We start from the raw sequence: 27,620 nt of genomic DNA, 5'->3' as shown, positions 1-27,620 counted from the left end.
TTACTGTGAATTCTTTTTACAGTTAAGATACTGTACTTAACACAACATAAGATACAAAAGTAAAAAGACAGTAGTTTACTATTTACAGTGCTAAAGTGGCTTTATTGGGATTTGTTTTACAATAATGCTTTGACTACTGTGATTTAAACTGTAATATTTAGACTACTGGGATTTTCATGTCGACAAGGTTGTAATGTACAGCATTGTAATGTAAAAATCATGTACAGTAATGTTACTGTGAAATCTATAGTACATAACTGTAGATTTCACAGCCATTATTTAAAGTGTGCTTATTATTACATAATCATGAAGGTCCCTCTGCTGTTCTCATTATACCCTAGGTGTTATATTATGTTAAGGAAAACCAAACTAGAAAACGAATGTAAAAACATGTATAAAAATCTATTGAAATGTATTTTTCTAAATACTTAAATGGAAAAACAAAGGGCTTCAGTGCATATTGCTGCTTCACCTAGATGGATCTTTGCCTTATTGGCCTCGTCTTTCGGCCGGTCCGTGGCACTGTAGTCCTCTCCGGAGCTCTCCAACTCTATTTCCCCCCTATTGCACTACAAAGGCAACAATAACAACAGCTGCACAGTGAAACATGGCGTGAAGATGACTTAAGAAAGCTATGTTCCAGCGCCTTTGCCTCTGCGTAGCTGTTGCACTTGTTCTAATGGCTGATCGGCTCTCAGACTGTTGTGCTGCTTTATTTTAAGCAGCCCGTTTCGCTCTGCGCGTCAACAATAAGGAGCATGCTGTCGGTGCGTCGGGCAGCGCGTTAAATGACCACATTTCACTCATTGGGTTTTTATATTTAGCTCCGTGAGGGACGCGCTGGACGAGCCGCAGAGCGCCGGAAAGATGAGCCTCTGATCAGGGGTTTTCTGACATTTTTATCCATTTGAGATCGTTTGAGCCCCCCCCCCCCCCGAAAAACTTGTTCATACCGCGGTGCGTATTGTCAGGCTATGTGGTGTTGAGTGGCGCCGTGTGTGTGTGTGTGAGAGGGGGAATACTGCAAATCTATCTACAGCTCCGGGGAGAAACGATGATGATGGCTGGTGGTGTCGGAGCAGCCGTGGACCATAACGGGATTTTCTCTAATCCTAACCTCCACAGTCTGCAGCAGCCCCTCATGGAGGCTGATAACCCGGACTCCCGCAAGCGACCACTGGAAACTCCGGCGGAGGAGGCCGGCTGTACCAAGCGCACCAACATTGGAGGTAAGAGAGATGCACAACAAGAAGCAACTCATCCACCCTGTGTCCTCCACCTGAAGTCCAATCTGTTGTTTGTAGAAGCCTTTGCATGCACCTTTGCATCACTATGCGCCCACGTTGCATGCAAAGACTATGTATGCTAAACTGGTTGCATAATCTAGGCTCTGACATGCTCTACCTGTGGAGTTGGCACTCTGAAACACTAGCTGTGTTTATGGCTGTTACTTCACAACCCAGCAGGGACAGCAGCAGCCCGACTGAGTGTGAATGGCCTTCTCAGGTCAGCTTTGAATTTGAACCCGATCACCTCTGTGCTCCACATCTGGAGTCATGTTGTCACGTCTTTCATTCAGTGGAGACATGATTGTGTGGAGAGGCTTTAATAATACAAAGGGGATACGTACTTATGATCACCCTATGTTGGTGTGAATTCCCTAATGAGTTCCTTTGCAGAGGCCAATGATCAGTCTGAATGTGGCCTGAGCAACACATTGGGAGGAGGCCTTTGTTGATAGATCACAGGGGGAAGAAACAGAGAGAACATATGGCAGACATGGCATTGGAGTTTCTTTTAGTGCTGACATCCTGTGAATCAGTGTTGGAGTCAAACATCTTGGCTGTGAGCCCTGATTCCCAGCGTTTGGGAAGCACACCGTTGGTTCTTGGTATAAAGTGGACAACGAACCTGTCTCCCACTGAAGCTGTGTCACGTAGCTTCATAATGTCTTAATGGCCTAACAACCCTGAACACAGTGATACACTGTGGACAGTGGCTGTTTTAGGGCTGAGCAACATATGGAGAAAATCAAATATCACATTATTTTTGTACCTTGATATCCATATGTGGGACAATATTGTAGAGTGTACTATACTTATACTTTCACAAAATATTTCTACAATGAGATTTTGGATTAATAATCATCAGTAATGTGCTAATAAAGAGGGTAAATGTAAATTATAGAACAGCTAGAACAGTCTGGTAGGTTCAAAAAATCACATGACCCTACTGTAATGCAAGCTTTAAAACCAGGAATGTCATATTGCCATATTACGATATCTAAAACTAAGACGATATCTAGTAGGGGCGGGGGGAAAAAATGTATACAGCATTGTATCGTGATATTTTCTGTGACAATACTGTGTCAAGACACAGGCACCAAGTATCGATCTATTATTATATACGTGTTGGTCAGTTTGTCTGCTTGACAATCCCATTTTGCAGCAATTAAATTAAAGTGAGATGAATAAACAGAGAACTGTATTTTTTTAGATGCAACAGATGTTGACAAAGTTTCCTTTTGAGGACATCATTTGAAATTGGGAAACATTTAAAGTTGGAAGAATTGCAGTATGTCGCAGAATATTGCAAAATGTTATAAAATCGCAATAATATCGTACCGTGAGGCCTCTGGTGATTCCCACCCCTAATATCTAGTTTCATATCGCAAAATAACTATATTGATAGATTGTCCAGCTCTAGCCGCTGTTTGACCTTAGGGGGGACCACTTTCTGATCCTGGATCAGAGCTGACTTGTGAACTTTGACATGACATAACAGAGCTCTTGTGTTCACCTGAGATTCATGATGGACTTTAGGTTCAGGACCAGCACTCTGGGAGATTCTGCGTCAGGCCTGACATTACTGATTTAATTGTGTGAAATGGAACACTGTCAGGAGCTCTGTGTGAGTATTTTGGTACAAATGTTGAGGCGGAGCTAAGCAGGAAGACTAAAGTCTCGTGAAAATCATACAAGCCTAGTATAGATAGTCTCATTTCCACTTGTAGCCTAGATTCCTATCAAAGTCAGGTTATTTATAGGTTGTGGGGTAAGCCAAATCTCAGCATCTGTTAGCCTGTCATAATGTTGATGCCACACCAGCTTTTGGGCTGTGACCTATTAGCACACTACATAATGGTACAATTACAAGTGTGCGAGCAGAGCTGGGTTGTGTAGGTGTTAATAAATTAGGAGCTTTTTTTGGGACTCACACATTTTAAATTGAAGGATAATAACAGATTGGAACTGTAACAAGCATGTCACAGAAAACGGGGGAGTAGTGAAAATAATGAGAGCTATTTGGTGTGGGGAAGAACTACAGAAACACTGCGGCGCCATTTTAAGCTAATTGATCCTGAAATAGTGATAGGTGGCCAATGCATCAACCAGGAGGTGTGTGTGTGTTTACACTTGCTTTATTACTGATCAGTAAGATGTCGGAGTGCAGTATCCGGGATGACGGCGGATTCAGCGTGCCAGCTACTACATCTCATTTCAGCTTGTGATTGTTATGGTCTGCGGCTCACAGGGACCACTTATTCCGAAACTTAATGTTAATTAGACATCCGTGGAGAACAGGCAGTCTCTTCACCATATGTCACTGAGATTTGCTTTGTCTGTCTTTGTGTCTGAGACACCCCACCGTTCCATAATAGCAGCAGCACAATATACCATTCCTAACAAAGTCTTTATAGCGTCTCATGTGCCCCTCAGAAATGTCATTTCAGCAAGGCACACAAGGAGCCTTGTGCAACTAGGCAGTGTTTTAAGCATCAGATTCAGGCCCATAAGTCCTCCATTAGCACCCCTAAAGCCACTGTAGAATATGGCTTCATGATATGAGGAAAATACGCAATATGCGACACTGTTGAATATTGCGATAACAATACTACTTGTGATAAATAAACAGATAATAAAGTGTAGGCCTACTCAGTTCTGGTGCTTTCAGTATTCCGCTAAGATATGTTGAATTTAAAACAAATGAAAGGAAATCATTTCCAACATTAATTTGAACAAACTGAACATTGCAATGAATTAAAAAAAGACACTTAAAAAATGTTCAGTTTTATACTGCTATTTTCTTTCTCTTTCAAAATATCTCTGAGTTTCTTTTGCGATGTGTCACAGCCCTTCGAAATGTGCTTATTGCACCAATTGATATCACGATAGTTGATATCACATAGTGGTCCCGCATCCTCCACTTCAACATGAGCTCCGCATCCAATATCCAAGGGATATGAATTGCATTTGGAAGATTTTGGTAAATGCACAATTCATGCAGACAACTCTGACTTTGTACTAAGGCTGGGTGGGCAATTTGTATCTATGTTATACTGATATCTGATATTAGACTAGGTATAGTCTTAGAAATTGGACATTGTAAATGGTTTAGGTGTTGTCTTTTCCTGGTTTTAAAGGCTGCATTACAGACATATGATGTAATTTACCAGACTGTTCCATCTCTTCTATTTTTGTGAAAATATTTTGTCAAAGCACCAATTGTCAGTCCTATAATATCACCGCGATATCAACATCAAGGTATTAGAATAGAATATCAAAGTATCGGATTTTCTCCTACTTTGTACTGCTGTCACTCACACCATTTTACCTGCCTGACTCCAAGTTCTTTTCAAGGCAATCCTGTATCACAGCCCCCCTTTACCTCTAGAATCAGCTGATGCACAATGAGTCCAGTTCCGATGATGGTCTAACCCTGAAGAGTCTGCCCCGTTTTCTCACGTGCACAGGTCTTCTACACGGCTTCCTGAACAAGATCCTGTCTGTGTAGAGTACCCGATCACTTCATCAAGGAAAACAATGACAGCATTCCATTTGTGAGCATCATTGTCTAACTGCCCTTACATTGTGAGTTCTAGAGTTGCAGGTGGACACGCAACTCATAATGCAAATCATACTAAAGTAGGTGTTATGCAGTATACTTACACCCTACGCTGACCATTTTAAAATAAATGTTAAAAATCATGATACGTGCAAAGGAATAACTAATTTAACATGGTTGATTTTTAACAATTGTACAATTTATTTATAGTTTGACCTGAACAGTTGAGCCAAGCAGCGTCTGTGTTCTGTGAAAACACTCTGCAGGCCCTTTATTGCTCTCCAAAATCAATATAAATGCATTCAAGGAATTGTATTGTAAAATAAATGACATTTACGTGGTTCATCTTAGCTCAGCATTGTCTCTAAGGTGTTACCATATAAAAGCAGCAGCTTACCAAAATTAGATTTGCAGAAGTGAAATGGCAGCCAATCCTCCGGCCATTCTGATAAGTATCTGAGGCTAATTTGGACCACAGCACTGCAGGCTGAGCTCAGGAACCGAATCGCTCTGTATATGTGTACATGAAATGCACATTTAGACCATTTGTGATGTCTCCCACACACAGCAGATGCTTTTTTTTTTTAAATATCTTGGCACCCTGTGTGATGTGTTTTAGCATGACTTCCTGTTTCATGTGATCTACATGCATCACATGTACACTACAAACCCCCAGCCTTGTCTGCCAGTAGTAGACTGCCTGACAATCCTCAGCCGTCCCTGTAATCACCAACCTCTCGGCTACGTCTGATATTGATCACGTTATTCCTCCCGAACTGATCATTAACATGACTGGCAGTTCCAACAAAGAGAAGAAAGCCTGTGCTCTTTCAAAGCTGAGCCCCCTCGTTGTGCATTAGGAGCTGTGGACACTGAATGAGCAAAATGACTCCTCTTTTATCAGCATTGCCCTTCTCTCCTCAGAATGAGCATCTTTCATTCATTTATCTCCCTAATTACCCATACTTTGAGCCCATGTTGCTGGCAAGCATGTGCTTTCCAAAAGGTTGTGTGGCTGAGGGATTATGTATGATCTCGTAATGTTACTAATGGAAAGGTTGGCACAGGAATGTGGGCTGTATTGTTTTTTTTAATATTGTTTGGTGGGAAGGACACAGGTGCCCTTGCAGAGCGATGTGACGTGAGCGGACTGTGAATTTGCCAGGTGGCAGTGAAAGAGAGAATGAGAGAGAGAGCGATAGAAATGAAGGCAGAGCAAAGCGGAGAGGAAAGGAGAGATAGATAGACCGTGAGAGGGAGTGGAGTCTACAGGGAGGCTGTGTCTATATACTAGAGCATCTCTTAGTGAATAGTACAATTTTCTGGAAGCCATTCGCTCCAAAACTAAATGGGCCACATTGTTAGAGTTTGATTTGTGGATGAAACTAATCAGCAGCCAGGTTTAAAAAAAAAAAAAGGAGTTCCCTTTTTACAGGTTCCCTGGAAAGCACTATTAAATGAAGCTGGGCATCCCAAGTCCACACACAGGCACTTACACATGCACATTGCAGTTTTCACACACATTCAGTCGCTTAAGATACCTCTCGGCGTAAGATTTATAGGCGTAGTGATTGGCTTCATCACCCCCCTCCACCATTCTGCGGCACTGCCATTTGCAATGGTTGATGAGCCCCTCCGCCCTCTCAAACATGGCCGTCTAAGGGATTGGGGGTGGGGGACAGGAGGAAAGAAGGGTGGGTGGCGTAAGGCACGCTGTCTCAGATCACTCCTCCTCCACCTCCTTCATCATCTGCTTATGTTATCCGTACACCTCTTCAGCCACTGTTGAAGGTCACTCTACATGCTCCCCCATTCAGCGCTGAAGCCCGCTCCCCAAGCCACTTCACCTTTGTCACTTTCCACTAAAGAAAGTGAGTGAATGGACTGCCATACTTTATAGTGCTGCGTCAAAAGAGGCGGAGTACAGGAGAAAATTCAATTTTTTGGGACCGGCATCAGGGGGTGGGGACATGACGTGCTTGAGGTAGGAGGCTACCCATTGGCCGAGCAAGGTGTCAGTCCTGCGTGCTGCTGCAGACGGACAGGCCACTCGATGAATATGGATGAGAGCAGTGAAAAGGGTGATGCGGCAGGGAAGACCCCCCCCCCCTTCAAACCGATGCAGGCTTGAACAATGCGTGCCGTCTTTCACTGAAAACACTGAGAGCCTGCATTAGCATTTTCTCAGACAATTGAGGCTCTGGCCAGCTGCAGGCATGGCTCGGATGCTGCGGTGAAATCTCTTTTTCTGCACCCACTGATGAATTAGACCTCGGTGGAAAAAGTCGACTGGCCGCATTCCTCAACACTACCATTGCACCTATGCCGAGGCTAACGTTCAGATCCCCTTTAGAAATTGTGCCCCGGCATTGATGGCGATCTGACAGAGGACTTGAGAAGCAGCAGATCTCAGAATGGGTAAGCCTCAAACTCTTTTTGTCTGACTTGTTGAATTTTTCCATCATTATAGAGTGCGTGCAATTTCTAACACCTTAGGCTCATTTGTCCGTTATTGCTCGTTTTTGTTCTATCGTCCTTGCTGCCTGTCAGCAGCAGGTTAGTCCATTGAAATGCAGAATGGGTACTCGGAAGGGTAGTGAGAAAGGAGGGAGGACCGTCACAAGGCATTTCCTCCTGACCCACCCCCCTTGAGTGACTTAACTAAACACATTTGGCTCAGCGTCCGTGCCTCTCCTCCAAGCCATCCTTCCAGCATTGGAGGCAGGGGTTTGAACTAACACCCCACTGGCTGAGCTTCCCAATGTGCCCCGACTGCTCCCGATCCCTGGCGGATTGCAGCAACAGATTGCCATGTTTACTCTACCACATGACGCCATTAAAACCTGTTACTGTGATCTCAGACACTAGGACAGAATTAATTATTGACTAATGACAGCCGCCGTGGCTGTGAGGGCGATGGAGAGAATCTTAGTGGCTTCGTCCCCTGCTGGGTTTACTCTGGTTGAAGAGGAGTAGAAAGTTACGCAGTGGGTTTTTGGCTTGCCTGTCAACAACAGGTCTTTGAATGTTTGGATTCTGCAATCACCATCCTTCAAATTATATTCTTAGATATCAGATATCAGACATCTTGTGATAATAACGAGGCATCAGGAGCTTTACTGCGCCCGTAACAGACATGGATGATCTTTATTTTACCACCAAGGTCATTTTATTGTAATTCATCGAAAAGAGCTGACTGCAATATAGCCTGAAATACAAAGATCAGACAATGGCCAGAGATGAACACAGCTGATTATGTGATGTCCATGTTCAGGGTTATCTCCTATTTCTCAGAAAACCATGGCATATTGACCAGCACCTGACTTATTTACTGGCTTTCAAAGGTGATGTACATTTTTATTTCACGTCTGTGCTCTCAGGTAAACGGGATACGTTCTGCAATCTGGGATTGTCGCCCCAACTTTGGCTAATTAATCTAAATCAAAAGTGAAATTCCATTAACGATTGTGTCATTGTCCGCATATTTGTCAGAGCCATTGATTATGCCTGATGTGCACGAAAACAAGCCTGTGTCTGAATGGAACATGAGGGGCATATTAATGCAATAAGGAGAAGAGCTCCTTATAGGCTGTGAAATTCCTTAATGTCACAGTGCCATGTTCACTCCCATCTGAATCTAATGAGTGCATTACTGAGGCAACAGGTTGGTCTCGGTGCAGGGCGGTCTGCCTCCATCCATCCGTCTTGTCTCCCCGCCATGCCGGTCAAAACCCCCCCCACACACACACATACACCTTCGATACCCTCCACAAACCATAGGATGCAGTGACATGTCGGCCAACCGTGTGGCTTTGGCACCTGCTGTCCGAAATCTCTTATCACACACCTGAAAACGTATTAGAATTCTGGCCCTACAAAGCTGGACAATGCTGTTTTCCATCTCTGCCCCCTCGAGTGACGTCACCCTTGAGGCAGCTGAAAAGAATCGAACATGACGTCATTTTATCGAAATCAGCAAGCAGAGGAGATTATTTGTACCAAGTGTTTACCATGATGTCACTGATATATTATTTAGAAATCAGTGGGGAATCAAAGCCTCTCTACATCTTTAGATGTATTTATTTTGATGTCAGTTTTTTTAAATTACATTTGGGCCAAGCGCCATATATATGGTTGATTGCTTTTTACTCGATTAGCACACTCAATGTGATCAGGGTTTTCTTGGACGTACACTGCCCACTTAGGTGTGGATTCATTTTTAATTAGCATTGCAGGAAAAGGAACGTCCACAACTGAAAGGGAGTTCGCCGGTTAATTCTTCCAACTAATGGGCTGTCAATCATTGACTGCTACAAGCCACTGTACAGTAAGCCACAGAAACCCCTTCCAAAATGGAGGAGATTTAGACCATCTTGGCAATATACCCCTTGAACAAATCTGTGGGATTGGTTCCCATATGTTCTTCTCACGTCTGTTAATTACAAAGGATCACTCTGTATTGGCATCCATGAACACTTCATGTGTTTGCATTTAGTCCTTTGTGTGCAACTTTCTTCCTGAGAATGTACAGGCTACCTTGTGCATTCAGATTGGGCTGCCTATTCTACGTTACTCTTATCCATCTATAAAGAATTACTAGTGGCAAGAACCTGGCTTTGCATGCAGTCAGAGGTTTCTAAAACTCCTTGAAAACAGTTAAAATTAGACCCGTGCAAACTGGAAAGGAGGTCATCATTTACTCTACAAGAAATCTGGGACAGGACACAGAACATGTCACAGTCTCTGATACAATGTGGATACACCGAAAGCAACAAGGATCTCAAAAGGCAAAATCTTTTTTCCAAATACCTTCCTTCACCAGAAGAATACAGACACAAGATTCTATTATTGCTTTCCCTCGTATATCTCGAGGTAATGTTCCCCCATTGTGATGTATTTGCTTGTTCAGGATATTGGGAAGGGGGGATTGGGCACCAGCGTGGTGTATATAATGGTGATACTTCACGAGATGTGACCCTTTCCCACTTTGTGTGTCTCTCTGCCAGAGGAGGGTGAGTACTTCCTGAAGGTGCTGATCCCCAGCTATGCAGCCGGCTCTATAATTGGCAAGGGCGGCCAGACCATCGTACAACTGCAGAAAGAGACGGGTGCCACCATTAAGCTGTCCAAATCCAAAGACTTCTACCCAGGTAAGAATGAAAGAATGAACGCCCAGTTACAAAAATCGATGAGCATCAAAGCTTTTGTGTGTATATATATATATATATATCTCATATATATGAGACCTATGTATAATGAGTCAGACCACTCCTCTCATATACATGAGAGGAGTGGTCTGACTCATTACCCAGTTGAAGCAGTGATGCTTTGGTGCGAGAGAGCATTTGATATGTCCTCTTCATTTGGCTTCCCCAAAGTAATTGCATTCTATTTTCATCTTGATTCTTTTTATGTCATTGAGGGATTAAACATGCATGTAGATGTGGACGTAACTTTTTGCATGTTCGGCCATTGAAAATATCCGGACATGTCCGGTCCGACGCCGTTTCCGGTCTTTTTGTTGTGCTTTTCCTTGACAACGTCCCAAATTGCAAAAAATAAGTAATTTATACACATCTGAAGGACATATGTGTTGATTTTCATATATGTACATATGTACAATTTTGAGGAGAGAAAGCAGTAAGAATGCATGGGCGACACTCAGGTGGTGGTATAACTTTACATTCAAAGATGAAATTAGGAGCTTTTACAGCATCATTTGGAGTTGTTAAAGCACAGAAGTATGGTCCTGGATATGTTGACAGCATTGATGTTAATTTGGACGACCTTTTAAAAAAAAAACAGCAGCGCCCAATGAGTATTTACAGCGGGGAGATAGGGATGTAAAAACAAAGCTAAAGTAAATGGTTCAAATGATGTTCCGTTACAGATAGGTAAGAAGTTACACTTTAGTTTGAAATGACTAAATGAACTGAAAAATTAAAAGGTTATTTATATTCATATTTAAACAAATATTCTACTAGAACATTAGTCCAAAAGCTTCCGTAACATATGTCACATGCCACATTTAAGTGTCCCACAATTTTAGTTAGTTTCTAGCAGGTTGCAGTATCATGTTGGTGCATTCACTCGCTTTTCAGGGGAAATTTAATGAACGTGGCTTCCATTTTATTTCCCCCCCAAAAATGAGAACAAATTCTGTGGCGCAGAGGGCACGGCATACATCCAAAGCATTTATTGTGGCAGAGAGTTTCACGGGCAACAGGAGAAGGATGGTTGTGCAGCTCGGTGACCCCTATCACATGGAGGTTAAAGCTGAACCATCTTATCCTGCAATACACAAATGGCTGAGCCGTAGAGGAGTCTGGGTGTTTGTCCTTCATGCCTCAGAGGAGGCTTCAACCTGCTGAAAACTAACAGGCGCTGAGCATCCCGCTGCTTATTAGGTCCAGATGTTTTCTGTGATACCTGATGCAAGCAAATAATCCCTGTATAGTAGTACACTTTTTACTGTATACATATTTCGTATAAAACGAAACCCTTACATTAGAAAAATGTAGAAGAAATGCAGAGGAAAAAGATTGTTCCTCAGAACTGCATGGCTACCTTCCTTATTGGATCTGTCCTGTGACATTTGCAGTTTCAGCTGATCCTTAGATTAATGAGAACACAATATATTACACATAACGTACAAGAAAAATGCACAACATGGGTTGAATTAGACCGGTTCTGTTGGGAGTTACATTTCACATATTGGACTGACAGAATCGTGGCGATGAATTACTCGGCACTGGGGGAGAGGAGAAGAAGGATGTGCGAGCAAATATTTGTTCTGTACTTTTTCTCTCACCTTGCTTCTGTTGTGGTCTGCCACGATGAAGGGATACGTGATTGGAGAGCACGGCTCGAAATTGTCGACATACGAGGGAATGAAGTATGGCTACTTCACTGGCATAGGAACAAGGAGTGAAATGTATCCTTATTTCTCTCTTTGGATTGTAGATAGGCCACCACCTGCTCTGCCCATCCCCCTACTCATTATCGTGATGAGTGAGAAGAGGAGTTCAGGGAGAGGGTGCTGGCGAGGATTTGATTGGGGGCTCGTTCTGGCCCACACATGTAAAATGAAACGACTGCTACTGTACACATACAACAGATAGCTGAGAGTGCCGCTTTCTGAGAAGCCAGTACAGGCTAAAGCTTTAAAAACCTCTAGCTGTATTAATTATGGGCAACGTGGTGAAGTTTGTAACAGCAACATATAGATGTTGTTACAAAATCCTGTCCTGGATTTTAGAGGCGATCAATTCCGCATGTCCAACTTATCAGCTACGCCGGTTTTCCCTTCCTTCATTCATTGTTGAACCAGCTGCAGTTTGGGCTAATATAGCATGCTAATGCCAGTACACACAGTCCAGGCCCTTACCTCTCATCCTGCGGCAGCCTGGGCACACTCAAACCACAGCACAATCGCACACTAGAGAAATCAAGGGACAGCGATGCAGCCATTTTCTTTTGCACTCCTTTCTGTGATGGCTCAGTCTGAAACTCCCACCCACTTCACATCTCCCATCCGTCAGTGAAAGACACGAGACCCTGAATTCAAAGGTCTTGATAGGAACTGCACAACTGGGCCCTGCTTTTTTTGACTGAGATGGATGAGCGGAGATAGTTAAGGGTGTGGATGATACATGATTGTATTTGAGCGACGGGACGGGATGGGGGGGGGGGCCCAGAAATAGCCTGTTTCAATCTCTCTCTGTGGATATGACCCCTCTCCCAGCTGCAGTCAAGCTGCTCCAAAACATGCCAAGTTTCCCTTTTCTTCCTCCCCGCTGTTTCACTGTTTCTCCCAGATTTGGTTCCGGGTAGTTGGGAGAGTTCAGGCCAGATAAGATGACATCATACTTCCCTTAAAATTTTGTCTGCATGCTTGCCTGCTAACACATGGGCAACGACCGTTTTGTTTTTACTCATTGATTTGAACCCATCTCAACGGTTGCACGCTCAATTACTCGAGCCCCCATAAATAAAGCACGCCGTGCATTCACCCACTCGTACAGCGCGTTGAGCACATACACATACCTACTCACACCTACTTACACACATCCGCATATTTAAGCAGCTGCAGTGAGAGCCGTGGGAGTTCACAATTTGAACACAAACTCAGAAACAAAACTTCCAACCCTTTGCTTGGTGCTGCTGGCCTCCAGCCAACTTCATGGATTGAGTTACTTTGTACAGCACGAACAGATGAGGCTGTTGTGATGTCATAGTAACACTGGGTGTATGTTTTCCATTATTTGATCATTAAAATCAATCACAATAGGTGACATCGTACTGGATAACTCCACTCTTCCATTAGGTGGGGCATTAACCTCAAAAAGTCCAAGAAAGACAAAGAAACTACAGCAGAGGCACACTTTTTCAAATGTAGCTTCAGATGCAGTACAGTACCGAAAGTTTGGGGTCACTTAGAAATTTCCAATGCACTCCATTTTAGAACGAATACCAATGGAGATCAGTTGCATTATTTTCTTTATTACTAGGGTTGCAGTTTTCAGATTGGATTATGTGATTACACAATTGCAAAAAGGTTCTCCAATGTTTTTCTATTTAGATTTTTTAAATGATATCAGATTAGTAAAAGGAACGTGCCTTCGGAACATTGGATGAATGGTTGCTGATAATGGGCAATGTAGATGTTGCATTAAAAGTCAGCCACCCACAAAGATCAGCTGGTATTCTGTCTATAATGGAGTTTTTGTAAGTGACCCCAAACTTTTGACCAGTAGTGTATATTTACTGCACTCACTAATTCTCCCTATAGGACAGTAGCACTTCTGTCTGGGATGACATCAAGCTTCAGTCTTTTTCTTTCTCCAGATTGATCTCTGTGCCTCCAGTGAACAGTTGTAGTACACTGTAGTAGTTTGAAGTATTATTCTGCTTTATGGTGTTGTATTAGAGAGCAACTCTCTCTGTGTGTCTGATCTGCCAGTACAGTATTGGATGTTATACACAACAACCGAACAGCTGTTGCCGTTGTTTTGTGATTGGCACAGGTCAGTCGATTCAAAGGGCACTCCACCAATTTTACACATGGAGGTCAGTTTACTACACCAGGAGCGGTGTTCAGACTGTGGAAATAGTTGACGATGCATCCAAGGTCATCAGCTCGGGGTCATAGACTAGACTTAAATTTGTATTCCGTCTTTTGCAAGTCTCTGAACTTTATTTAAATACCCCTTTAAATGATAAACATCTACCCCAATCTAGTGTCTAGCATAGCTGTCAATTGTGACTAGTTAGCAGCTATGCTAGCCACCAGTTTGGGGGAGAATTTCATAATCTAAAGGGGTATTTGGGCTATTGCTTTGCTAGCGACTTTAACAGCCATAAGTCTTCAAAGTGCTAGCCATTTGGAAAAATACTGATTTAAAAAGGACACAAAACGAGGCAGAGGCATCTATAAGGAGTCGTTATGTAGAAAATATTATTTTTTTGCTTCTCTTTTCTTGCCCACTAATGAGTTAAGATAATAAGATAATAAGATAAGATAATTTGTTTATTAGTCCCCAATGGGGAAATTACTGCACTACACTCTGTGTACACACTTTTTGTTAGTACTCACACACAGGCCTGAAATACACACACATGCTCAGGACCTATACATGCACTATACATGGAGAGATGTCAGAGTGAGTGGGCTGCCAGCTGAACCAGCGCCCTGAGCGGTCGGGGGGTGCGGTGCCTTGCTCAAGAGCACCTGGCAGTGCCCAGGAGGTGAACTGGCATCTCTCCAGCCACCAATCCACGCTCCCAACTTTTTGGGTCCATACGGGGATTTGAACCAGTGACCCTCCGGTTCCCAACCCAACTCCCTATGGACTGAGCTACTGCCACCCTAATATGTTGTCCAGACATTGCCTGATTTGCTTTTAATTACTGCGATTTAATTTGCAATCCTGTACAAAACTAATGCCACCAGGTACACATTTTTACTGCTTATGACGCTGCAGTATTTTGGTAATAAATAAACAATATTAATGTGCTTTATAATTGCTTTGCTAACGGGAAATTATACAAGACGACCATCATTTGGCATCAATAGCCGTGACTTTAGAAGGTTAAAGTCATTGTCACATTTTTAGAAGTTCTAGTTAGTTACTCAGTTTTTTTCAGATTCTTTTAGTTTCACAAATGTCCCTGGATTTGTGTAGCTCCGTCTTTATGTTGTAAATCACGCTACATGGCATCCACCAACACTCTTATAAGAGACTTAGTCATTTTAGTCTGCAAATGTTGTCATTTGTTCGTTAGAATTAGCATGGAGCTGAACTTGCTGAAATTATTGTACAGCTTCATTCAACGCACAGCAAGATGTCTTCGCATGAAATTGGTTTACAGTGTCACGTGATCTTGTTTTAGCTTCTTATTGCTCTAAAGTAACTCTAAAGTAGTCTGTCATGGAATTCTTTTAATGTACACTATTTGATTTGTGTTTCTGACATGCGATTTCTGATACATACGTGAAAAGTCCGTTTTAGTGAGGATAAGTCTGGTGCTATTTTCTATTTATGTTATTCTTGCCCAAATCAACTACTACATATATCCCAGTACTAACACGGATTGTGTGTAAATCTAAAGCCTTTTTCCCCTATATGTCATATAACTCTAATACTGTTCAAAAACTACTAAGAACAGTCCAATGAGTAACTGTTACAATAGGTAACATGTTCCTTCATTACCATGTGCACACACACACACACACACACACACACTCACATTGTAGTCTATCCCACATACACCGACCTGCTGCCCTAGATACTCGCTAAAGCACATGTGTATTAATTCACCGCTGAAAATAGTCCCCAACAAATGCAAATTTCCTCCTGTTTTATCATCTTTACTAAAAACAACAGTGCCCTGCTTCTTTAGCAAATCACTGGGCTTTTTAAAAAAATGAAACAACACACTTGTGACCTGTTTTTAAAGATTTAATAGGAACGAATGGTCTTTGAGCTGAATGGGGAAAGAAGTGGACAATGGACTAATTTGCTGTTGGATTTGGTCTTTTCAGGAGATTTCTTGACGTATGATAATAAAAATGTAGGATATCGCCAACTTTACCCATTAACACCCTTAAAATGACAATTGCAGCCTTTAAGCCTGCCTTTAGGTCTTACCCTGGAAGACTGAACTTTGTGTCAGTAGTCCCTCTAATATTAAAATCCCTGGTGAAATGGAATGCAACAGACATCAGATCCTCCTGCAGTCCTCAATGATAGTATCTATTATTTCAAATGTCCCACAGTTTCCGCCTACTTTATCAATTTACTGGTAAAAAAGCATTACTTGACTGTCTTACAGCCTGTTAGGACCAGGTACATGACAGTCAGCAATTTAATGGCTTATGTCTTTATTTTAAATACCAGAAAAAGTCTATGATAACTATAAGCATGGTGTGGTTTTTCAAAGATGACAACAGGGCTTGTTGTGAACGTGTGGTCAGGGTGTCATGTCATGTAAAAGTTTTCCAGAACGCTGATTTACTGGATATAAATAGCATTCTTAAAATCAGTGTTTACATGTTAGAAAAGCAAGCCATATGGCATCAACGACAGCGACACGAAGAGGATGTTCAGCACTGGGATTTCCGAAAAAGCTCAATTTGTGGTGTGAATAATTACTTAAACAATCTGCTGATGTGTTGACAGTAATTGTATGTGATACTTTATGCATGGCATGCTAACAGTCTGAAAAAATCTGAAAAAAGGGTTTGATAGAGGCAGAGTCTCATCCCAGAAATGCTCAATCAACAAGACAGAAGTACTGAAACTTCAATATAGATCAAGATAGAGTCATTGGTTCAATGGATAAAGATGACGCCCCCCCCAAACCCCTCCCACAAGAGAGCGAGCCAACTCTTACTGCATTTCCAAACCCAGAGCTTTCATCCTGAAATCCATCACCCTCAAGGTGAGACGGAAGGCAAAAGCTGATTCAAGCATATTAAGGAAGTGAAAAGAGTTGTGAATGACAAATGAACATTCAGATAGTTTCATGTCTTCTTTATGGAACAGTAAGAACACTTTCTTCCCAAAAGCCATAACCACTCTAAACTCACACATGCACTGACTTCACTTCACAGCCTACCTCCACCCCCGGCCCCGGACTTTCTTCTCCCACCTACTGTGCAATACTGATGTATAATACCTAAAAGGACACTGGAATTCTGTGCAATTTCATTACAGTGCAATATTTAATATTTAACCATTTAATTTTATTACAGTGCAATATTTAATACTCAGGACATTTGATACACCAAACTAAATTTTTGCATTATGTGTAAACAAACCCTTTAATATTTTATATATGTACATACATAGTTGCTCTCAGGAATGTGCACCACTCTTTTTCTTTGCGTTACTTACAATTTATATTTATATATTTTGTGTTGTTGCACAGGTACTGCACTTGTGTATAATGACAATAAAGGCATTCTATCTATTCTATTCTATGGTGTGGTTAAAAGTTGTAGATACGTTCTCTGTTAGGATAAACTCACCTGGATGCAGCACTGTCACTTCAAAACCTTTATAGATGCAAAGTAGATTGTTCCAGTAAATCAGACTAGGATGAAATTGCTGTCAGCCTCAGTTTTTTAATGCTGACTTCTAGTGTGATTAAGTTTTGCATGCACACATTTCACGTACAACCTCCTCGTATTGAATCGTTTTTGCCTTATGTTTGTATCCTAACTGCATACACAAGAGCATTCAATACACAATACATACTGTTCTCTCACAATTTCCTCCAGCAAAGACACCGTTAATAGAAACAATGGGAAACAACGGTTTACCCTGTCTGTTTCTGACTGCAGATTTTATGGGCTGACATTTTTATGAGCCGACATAAACATCTCCAACAGGTCAAGTATCTGTACTCGCAGGCTTCAGTTTGTCACTTTGTCACTTCAAGAATGACCGGCAGGTGCAGGACAGTAACACCTGTGCTTCTGTCCAAACCTTTTAGAGGTTTCATGTATAACCTGACCCTATTTTGGTCACCTTATTTTAACATAAAGTGACCAAAATAAACCAAAATACAAATCCTGCAGTCAGAATTATGGGAAAATGTTTTATTTTAATGTTTTTCATGCATGATGTAGGCCTATATGTATAGAATGGTGAACGTTGTAACTATGGCAGTAAGTTCATGCAGATCAGGTTTCCTTTCACCAATTTTGCCCAATTAGAAGATTTCTACTGTTTTTCCTGAGATGCTTAAACTTTGACTTTCTACATCTATTATTAGACTTGACTTATTTCCCCGGATTTATTTTAGCAGTTTTAAGAAACGGCTAAGCTTTTAATTTGAGATTCAATTCAATTAGAAATGCCAACAATGAAGTAAAGCAGTGCCTCTCAGACTCTCAGAGACCCCCTTATTAGCTGGTCTTCCCATTTACACATTTTACTCCATCAATGGGATAAATGTGACACTTTCCTCTCAGTAAAATATTGACCTTAATCAGATTCCTGCCATCTGTTAAGTCTAAGGAAATCAGTTTACATTTCCTATTTACTTCAGCCAAAGAACAGTAAATGTTAAAGAGGCAGAAAGGATGATACAAAAGGGAGAGTGTTTTTAAAAATCGTGCAGGCAGAGTATAAAGGACTCGCTGTTGCATCACCTGTTTCCACGGCTTGGCCTCTTTACCATGGCAACGGAATGTTGGTTGGGTTGTCAATGTGGGTGTAGAAAAAAAAGCCTAGAGGAGGAACAAGCGTGTGTTTAGTCTATTGGAGCTGCAAGGCAAGGACGGGCTCAGTATTATTATCTGAAAGAGTTACATCATTGAAGAGGAATCCCCCCCCCCCCGCCCCCCCCAACCCCCCCTCCCCCCGTGGCTCGGTTCTGTCTTTCAGCTGTTTCTCTGTTGATTGTATAAATGGAGGAAGCGAGGAACAGCTTAGTAATTGGTTCTCTTTGTGAAATGTCAAGAAACATTTTTCATTGCCAAGACATCTTAATATAAATATAGATTTTAGTCCAATCCCTCAAATCTGCTCACCAAGTACCCACTCAGAACCCATTACAGTAACGGATCACTTGTGTTTGTCCTCTTCCTTCTTTATCACCACAGGAACAACAGAGCGCGTCTGTCTGATACAGGGTACAGTTGAAGCTCTCAATGGTGTCCACAACTTTATTGCGGAGAAAGTCCGCGAGATGCCCCAGAGCGCCCAGAAACCTGAACCAGTCAGCATACTGCAGCCGCAGACCACCGTCAACCCCGACCGCGTCAAACAGGTGAGATAGTGTGGGGTCGATAAAGGTCTTGAGGATGTGTGGTCACTGTGTGGTACTAACTGTTCACTTCCAGGACACCTTGTTTATTAGTCTGCAGTCTTATTGGTTATCTGGGCCATGACCCGCAGTCTAGTGGGGTCAGGAAAATGTGAGAGTATGTGGTTATTTTTACCTTCAGTCTTTCATAGCAAGACAGAGCCGTGTGGCAGCTGCAGCCTAAACCCCTGGGATTAACAAATCGCTGAGTAAAGCGGGGGCTGGTATAGTACTCTGACTCAGTGAGAGGTAACACTCTTTCCCTCAACCATTTATGCTGTTAAATCCTTCTCTTGTTGCCTTGTTTCGCAACGTCAATCTGTTTTTTATTTCTCTACAGGCCAAATTGATCGTGCCCAATAGCACAGCTGGGCTGATCATTGGCAAGGGCGGAGCCACAGTGAAAGCAGTGATGGAGCAGTCAGGGGCTTGGGTGCAGCTCTCCCAGAAGCCAGAGGGAATCAACCTCCAGGAGCGGGTGGTAACCATCAGTGGGGAACCCGAACAGAACCGCAAGGCTGTGGAAATCATAGTACAGAAGATCCAGGAGGACCCTCAGAGCAGCAGCTGCCTCAACATAAGCTATTCCAACGTCTCGGGCCCCGTGGCCAACTCCAATCCCACTGGCTCCCCCTACGCTAATACGGCCGAGGTGATGCCCAACGCAGCCGCGGCAGCTGCCACTGCCTCCAGCCTCCTGGGCCAGGCCGGCTTGACAGGAATGGGCGCCTTCCCCGCTACCATGTCCACCTTCTCCGGCAATGATCTGCTGGCCATCACCTCAGCCCTCAACACACTGGCCAGCTATGGCTACAACACTAACACCCTAGGTCTGGGCCTCAACCCTGCCGCTGCTTCCGGGGTCCTTGCTGCAGTGGCAGCTAGCGCTAACCCGGCCGCTGCGGCTGCGGCTAACCTTCTGGCCTCCTATGCTAGCGATGCCTCCGGTGGCGCTGGCCACCCCGCTGCAGGCCTCGGGGGCTTCTCCCTGGGTTCTCTAGCAGCTGCTACAGGGGCATCCAATGGTTACCTAAATGCTTCGTCCCCACTGATGGCCTCCTCCCTGTTGGCAACAGAGAAGCTGGCGGATGGGGCCAAGGACGTGGTTGAGATTGCTGTGCCCGAGAATCTGGTTGGCGCCATTTTGGGGAAAGGAGGGAAAACGCTGGTAGAGTACCAGGAGCTAACAGGAGCCCGCATCCAGATCTCCAAAAAGGGAGAGTTCATTCCTGGTACTCGGAACCGTAAAGTTACCATAACAGGGTCGCCGGCCGCCACGCAAGCAGCGCAGTATCTGATCAGCCAGAGGATCACTTACGAGCAGGGCGTGCGCGCTACCAACCCACAAAAGGTGGGCTAAAAAGGATAAAGAAGAGGAAAGAAGGAAAGGATGAAGACAGAGATAGAACGGAATTGAGAGGGTCACAATGAATAGAAAAAAGAAACGTCCAAATATCTGTTCAATATTTCAGTCTCAAATGAAAGAATCACAAAGGAGGAGGTGGGGGAGACATCCAAGATAAGTGTGTGTGATATGTGAATGTGTTTTTAGGACTGACTGTCCTGATGTTTTTTAAAAGTTTGTGTCGAGTCCTTTTGACGATGGTGATCAGAGTAAGCTGAACTGGTCCACTGCCAAGCTGCAGATTCAAGGGTGAGGCCGCAGGGTTTCACCCTCCTCCAAAACCTCATAGCTTTTTTTTTTTTTTGGTTTGGGTTTTGTTGGGTTTAATTTCGGTTGCAAACCTCGGCTCCCGGTGAGTTGAGCGGTTCAGATGAAGTACCAGCCAGCTGATAGAGCTGTTTTACAAACCTTCCTCTTTGTATACAATGCAGAAGGCATTGCTGACAGGGGAGAGGTTTTATGACTAGCACCTGAGGTCATCTCAGTGTATGGGGAAGCAATCTGAGTATCATTTCTTTAAAGAAATCACATCTATGTTGACATATGTTGAATTCTGGCTCGTGCCATAATTGAAGTTTCTAAATTTGGGTATTTTATATTTGTTATCCTTTATTTATTGACACGGTCTCATTCAAACACAACTAGATTATTAAAACCTGTGAATGCAGGTTGATCTGAATGTAAAAACAATATTAGCCTATCGCTATTTTTTATTTACAGGGATCAAATATTGTGTTGCAGTGAAAAAAAAAAAAAGAGAGATGTATAACTCAAGCCCAGTCTGAACTTCACTGTTGCTGTCTGCGAGCATAGTTCAGGGGTTAAATAATCAATGTGAGAGGATAGAGGAGACACACAGGAATGTATGAATATATTTCACACGAACATGCTTAGATAACGCTCCCGCAAACACTGAAACACATTTGCATATTCAGTCACAGCCACAAACACCGAAATATGTTGTTTAACCCGTTCTTGGTGCTATAGGATTAGGTTTCTATCTCCTTAACCATGAATTCAAAATCTCTCTGGCGTCTATTCTCTTGGTTTCAAAAAGCCAACGTGTCGTCCAGCCATTAGTAGCCCATTGGATCTGACCCAGCCTCTCACCTAATGAAAAAGGATTGATTTCAGCCTTTCAAGATAGAAAGCAATCCAGTCTTAATATTTCAAGTCCATCTGCGTTCCAAATGCAGGTCTTTTCTTTTGTTTGTCTTCACAAGAAAATTGGGCCACAATCTAGATTTTACCTGACAAAGTGTTTGCCTTAGTCACACATTTGTAACTCCCGAGAAACAACTTCAAGCTCAGACTACCTTTGAAGCAGTGTCTAACCAGTTCTGTCAGCAAAGGGAACACAGCACTGCAAAAGCATTTTCTTAAGAAAAGCGGTATGAACCAATTTCTGTGAACAAAGAAACGATTGCCTTTACATTAAGGGTACCAAATAGTCAAGAGACACACACACCAATGAAAGGGAAGTCAAATGACACTTGAAAAGAAGGTTTGGACTCACATTTCTTGTTTCTTGTTTCTTTTCTTTCTGTGAGCCGTCCTTCCCAATTTGCATTGAGACAAAAATGATACTTCAGTTCAGGCAGCCTGTAATCGTTCCAAAAACACGTTAACGCTCACTGACTGCGGGTGGAGCGCCTAATAAAACATCTTGAAGTGTTGTGGCATCGTTGTCTTTTATGGGCAACTGTTTGTCTAATGCAGGGAGGCTAATTGTCTAGAGCATTTCCAAGCACTCGAAGATTACCTTGGCTTCCTTCTGTGCTGCTATCCATAGTGTTCATCCTGAGTACACTGGGTCTCTGAAGACTGCACTGTGAGACATTAAGAACACAATGTAAAGCATGTCTGTCCCTGCCGGGATGTGAGTATATTTTAATGTGCACATCTATGTCACATAAACCAGACCTATACCAATACTGACAGAAGGCATATATTTCCACAAGAGCATTTATTCTTCAGCATCTTGTGATGTTTCTGTTCACCAGTTCCAATGCATTGCACTTAATTAAATTAGCAGACATTTTTATTTTTTTCAATCAGCGAAACCACAAATTATTCTCTCCACATTTTTACCCTGCACTGTATTTTCTCCAGTCCGATTACGTCCCTCTTCCCCCACTTTTAAAGACATCTTTCAATTGTCCCCATCAACCCAAGCTCTATGATCAGCTTCCTGAATACACGGCTGTGAGGGTTGGTGCTGAACAGTGTCCTAGAAAATCTGAACCATCCCCGTTTTTTTTTTTTTGGGGGGGGGGGGGAATTTAACAAATAGCCTTTTTATTTGCTCTCTTCATTTGTCATGAGTCATGTTTAAAAGTAAACAGATATAGAAGTGTTTGAAACAACTCTTTGTGTCTGAACATTGCAACAGTGAGCCTTTCTTCCTAACTGAAATCTCTCCTTTCACTACGTGTCTGGAAGGCCTCGCCGTCATCCATAACTACGTACAATCTGGCCACCGATGCAATCATAAAAGCATAAAATGACCTTTTACTGCCCAAGAGTTTAGCATATAATAAGATACAAGCACAACAACAACAACAAGGGGATGTTCTATCAATGCAACTGGACTGCTTGACTGCAGAGAGCGCTCCTTCAAAGCTCTCGGATCATTACATTGTGCCAAACACTATTTCTTTCCGCCCCCTTTCATTCAATTTCCTCTTTCTCTCGACATTTTTATTCCCCTGCATGATGCTGTCCCTCTCTGAGGTCCCTCCTGTGTCCTAATCCCCGTCTGTGCTTCTTCCTACACTGTGCTCTCCCCCTCTTTCTCCTTTCCTCCTGTCTTGTCTTCTCATGGGTGGCGTGTTGGGTGTGCTGGTGGCGGGAGTTATGCACTATAGGTCATAAAGGGTAAGAACATATCTCCCCAGGCCGTAGAGTCCACAAGGCTAAAATGCACAGACAAACACCTGCCTCCGAAACTGTGACACCCACAAGACCAACCAGCAAAGTTCAACGCTCAAAGTATCAAATTCCCTCTAGAAGAAGAACAGGTAGGATTTAGAAATGTTTAGACCGTGAACTATGGCCTTTTTTAAGGGAAGAGAACGTGCTGTTTTTTTTCTCCCAAAAAAAGCCAGATCATGGTTGAATAGATATTCACACGTCGGCTGAACAAACCAAGCTCAAGTTTCAGCTTCTAATTAAAGCGTAGTAAGGACAGAATGCATACGATAGCGAGAGTAAGGTGGGAACTTGTTTGTGACCTCAAGCCGAAACAATGACATCCTTTATGCATATCCTCTTATCTGAAAAATGACTAGAATTCATTTCTGTGGAATACAATATGTCACGTCATATGATCTATATGTACTTTAATGTAGCTATTCTAGTTTGTAGTCCAAATGCAGTCCAGCGTTGTCGATACAATGTGAACTATGTTATATTTGTGTGGATGATGAGAGTGCCAACTAAGCCTGATTAAGATTAGCTTCGCAAAATTTGTTTGTGCATTATGATGACTCATCATCGACCTGGTGGTGTCCATATTTCTGTCATTGATGATTTAGTTTGACAGTAAGAAAATGTAAAGAATATTGGAAGCAATATAGTAGCATGTTGTCCTGTTTTGTGTTTTATGTCTGTTGTATGAACCTTTGAAATTACTAAGATTTTTGAATGAATAGGTTTACATGTACTTTTTGTAAGTTATGAAAATGCTGCTATTTGATAAGTAAACTATACAAAATATTTTAGTTGAAAAGATGTCTGGTCTGTTAAATAGAAATGCTCTAAACGGCTGGAGCATAAAACGAGGTGTATAGAATACTATACAGTATTGGTAAGATAGTAAAAGTAATAATAGACTTCATAGTACAACCTGTGCCAAACTAGACCTCCGCAGCTTCTGAAATTGTAGATGTGCGATCAAATGTTAGATATCAATAACTTGTTTAGAAGTGCTGATCAAAGTGCCAATCAAACACTGTCTTTTAAGTTAAGAAAAAGATAATCAAATACATAACTTAAGAAAAACAAAGGACAAAGAACTTTTTGTGCATTGTTTTTATCCCATAGGTACATAGAGTAAGAGTTAAAGATTGTGATTTTTATGGATCCATGTTGTTTTACACTCCATGCATCCCTTGTGTGTTTGTTTGACCCGTGGCTTCAGTACTGCTGTCTCACAAATGTCTCTATAGGCCAGCATGGACTAAGCATAACATGTTATAAGCATTCATAACATACCATTAACAATCAAAAATGTGTTTGTGGAGTTAGGTGTTATCTTTTTGCACGTCTTCTATTGCATGGTATCAAAGTAAATTATGGAGGAAAAAAAAATTTTACAAAAATTTTGCGAGGTGTCTCGCAACATTCAAAGACATTACGCTGCATGCAGTCAAATGTAAAGCACTTAAGTTTACTCGCCTCATGTTAAAAAAAATAATTGTTTTTTAATTGTGATTTGGGAGGGAGCTCATTATTGTCATGTTGGCCCGAAAAAAAAGACACACACACACACACACACACACACACACACACACACACACACAGATCAAGTCCTCATGTTCATGTCTCTAAACGTCATCCGAGAAGAAATTTAGATTTTTAGGTACAGTGAGGAGTATTAAAAATGTGAAACAAGCAAACGTGAAAATGTTATTCAGTGCATTGGCTCCTTGTGTTATGCTTTTTTTTTTTTTTTTTTAGCATATCAGGCACACATTTCTTTGACAAGCAGGTTGAACCTCATATAACCTGTCCCATAATGTGTTTTAAAAAAAAAGATTTTTCTTTTATGTCGCAGCTCGAAAGCCCAGATCTAATCTATGAATGTACCCATTTACTCTGTTTTTATTTCTGTCGAATGTTACCAGTCGTTAATGTAAATTCAGGGCAGGAATGTCAAATACATGTAGAGTTAATATCTATGTCAATAACAGATTTCAACTATAGTCAGGTAGGCCGCACACGGCCACAGTCGTGAACAAGATATGTTTTTTAACACAACTTCCGATTCGCTGTCAACATTATCTTGTTTGTTTGGTGTTGCATAAATGCACTTTACTGATCAGTGGGTCGTATTGGGTGTGAAATGAAGCAAAACCATGATGGCTTTCAATAGTATGTGATATGTTTTTGCCATTCTTTGTTGCTCTGATGTTACTTTTATTATTATTTATTCCCTGATCCTGTTGGGTCTCATGAATGATGGAAAGGGCTGGAGTCTCAGACAAAATAGAAAAGTAGCACCTGTTTCCTCACTTGAAGGCTTCTCCTTCACATTCCCTTCTGCAGAGGTTTGTGTCAATCACTGAGTGCTTTGTTTTTTAACCAACCATGTGAAACCGGGACGGATCTGTACACTTTTGTGCTTTCGCAATTTGCAGTAGAAAAATGCGATTTATACCCCCCAGCAAATTGGGATTGAAGCACTGGGCTGAAGGCAATGAGGGATGTAAGCTCTAAGTCTGGCTGATGTAAACAGTCAGATCTGAGAGACATAATCGGCACCAGCATAAATGAAGATTGCCTCTGCCACCTCAACACGATACAAATCACATCACAGAGGAAAACCCATTAGACTTTGAGTGGTAAAGGCCATGTTACACGAATGATATTTCGCTCATTCTTTTGTGTCACAACCCCCCCCCCCCCCGTCCTTGCATCCACCGCTTCACATCCGAAATGCCAAACAAATTACAGTATCATTCCAAAAGTTATGTTTTTTTTCACTCCAACTGTGTCCCGGACATTCATCCGCCCCTCACGGACACATATAAACTGTCTCAGACGTCTCTCTTAAAACCTCTTCTCCCTGAGCGTCACTCTCTCAGCCCACACCACATCGCCATTTGTGTTCCATCACACCGAGCACCTGCTACTGTGTCGGCCCTTTAAACGGATTAAGGTATTTCTGAGCCCTTTCGTCTGAGAAAAATACAGGATTCTTTGCCAACCAAACATGAGGCCGTTTTATTGTTGTTGTCTTTTGTCCTTGACCCTCTGAACCTCCCATGAACTTAGTTGACCTTCTTCATCACCCAGGAACACATGTATGTGTTGGATATTTTACAACCCACTATGTGTCAAATCTGCGAGACTGTTCTTTTGTTTTTCTGGTTATCTGGACAATTATGCAGGGTTCTTGCTTTAAGTGGAAACTGAAGAAAGCACGCCAGTACCTTGCAACCATTTTCATTTTTCATTGTAAAATGTCTTTTCCGGGTTTCGGTTTTTACTTCGTTAAACCTCTGTTCTTTCCACCTCAGAAAAAAATGGACTGACAGCATAAGATCAAATATATTCCGACCTAAGAAAAGTAATGTTTTGTTGATTGGGTATATTTCTCTTTGGTATAAATGACGTTGTTATGTTTGTGACGAGGAGAATCTGTGAAAGTCCACAATGTTAACTACCTAAAGGGCTTTCTAGGACAGCATTTATATGTCTTTTAAAATGGATAAAAGTCCTCTGAATATATTCAGAAATGAGAGGGACATGTCTTCTTGTGCCATTTTCGAAAAAGTGTGACAGCTTTTATGGCAAATATTTGTCCAAAAGAGTGCCAAATAATTCCATACTGAGCCAAAAGGCAGCCAGCCTACATAACTAAATGTTAGATCACTGGAATGGTTACGTCCCATCTCCACTCCCCTTGATAAACACCACCCTAATTGTGCGACGTTTGAGCTTGTGTGCCATTATTGTTATGCTGCCAGTCTGTTTTCTGCTTTTGTCAGAGAAACATCTCGGAAGCCGTATATTTTCTAAATGATACACTGTTGGTAAAAAAAGACAACAGCTACTATGGCGAGGAAATGAGAGGATTTTAAAAGTGTCATTGTTTATATTATTGGTTTATTTGAACATTCTTCATTAATAGATTTAAACGGTAATGACTATTTAATGTAACTGTAGTACTGTGTTTGTAAAAGAAATTCAGTGAGTTGTGTTTTATGACTCGTGGAAGTCGTCGATGACCAGTGAAGTCAGCATTTCAGTGTTAATAATTGAATTGTTTTTTAAAGATTATTTTTGCGACGGCAACAAAGAGTCATTATAAATGTTCATTTTAACATCA

General features: G+C 42.0%; 1 protein-coding gene across 2 annotated transcripts; it reads left to right on the top strand.

Annotated features, from left to right (window-relative positions):
• Positions 1 to 466: 466 nt before the first annotated feature.
• On the top strand, positions 467 to 27,620 carry nova1 (NOVA alternative splicing regulator 1). Of its 2 annotated transcripts, none has more exons than XM_034889651.1 (4): positions 467 to 1,229; positions 9,852 to 9,995; positions 18,959 to 19,125; positions 19,502 to 27,620. In XM_034889651.1, exons 1-4 carry the CDS (start codon positions 1,055 to 1,057, stop codon positions 20,519 to 20,521), a joined length of 1,506 nt encoding a protein of 501 aa, XP_034745542.1. In that variant the 5' UTR covers positions 467 to 1,054; the 3' UTR covers positions 20,522 to 27,620. The 2 variants fall into 2 exon arrangements, with proteins under 2 accessions (XP_034745542.1, XP_034745543.1); XM_034889652.1 differs by lacking the exon at positions 467 to 1,229 and adding an exon at positions 6,611 to 7,263.

The sequence above is a fragment of the Etheostoma cragini genome, chromosome 13 (assembly GCF_013103735.1).
Source record: "Etheostoma cragini isolate CJK2018 chromosome 13, CSU_Ecrag_1.0, whole genome shotgun sequence".
Classification (NCBI taxonomy): Eukaryota; Metazoa; Chordata; class Actinopteri; order Perciformes; family Percidae; genus Etheostoma; species Etheostoma cragini.
Note: the sequence above shows the minus strand (reverse complement) of the source record. Positions and strands in the feature narration are given on the sequence as shown.

Excerpts from the sequence above, each read along its gene's own strand:
- nova1 (XM_034889651.1), top strand. The coding sequence starts at position 1,055 with ATGATGATGGCTGGTGGTGTCGGAGCAGCCGTGGACCATAACGGGATT. Across the intron at positions 1,230-9,851 it reads CAAGCGCACCAACATTGGAG|AGGAGGGTGAGTACTTCCTG; the intron begins GTAAGAGAGATG and ends TCTCTCTGCCAG. Across the intron at positions 19,126-19,501 it reads ACCCCGACCGCGTCAAACAG|GCCAAATTGATCGTGCCCAA; the intron begins GTGAGATAGTGT and ends ATTTCTCTACAG.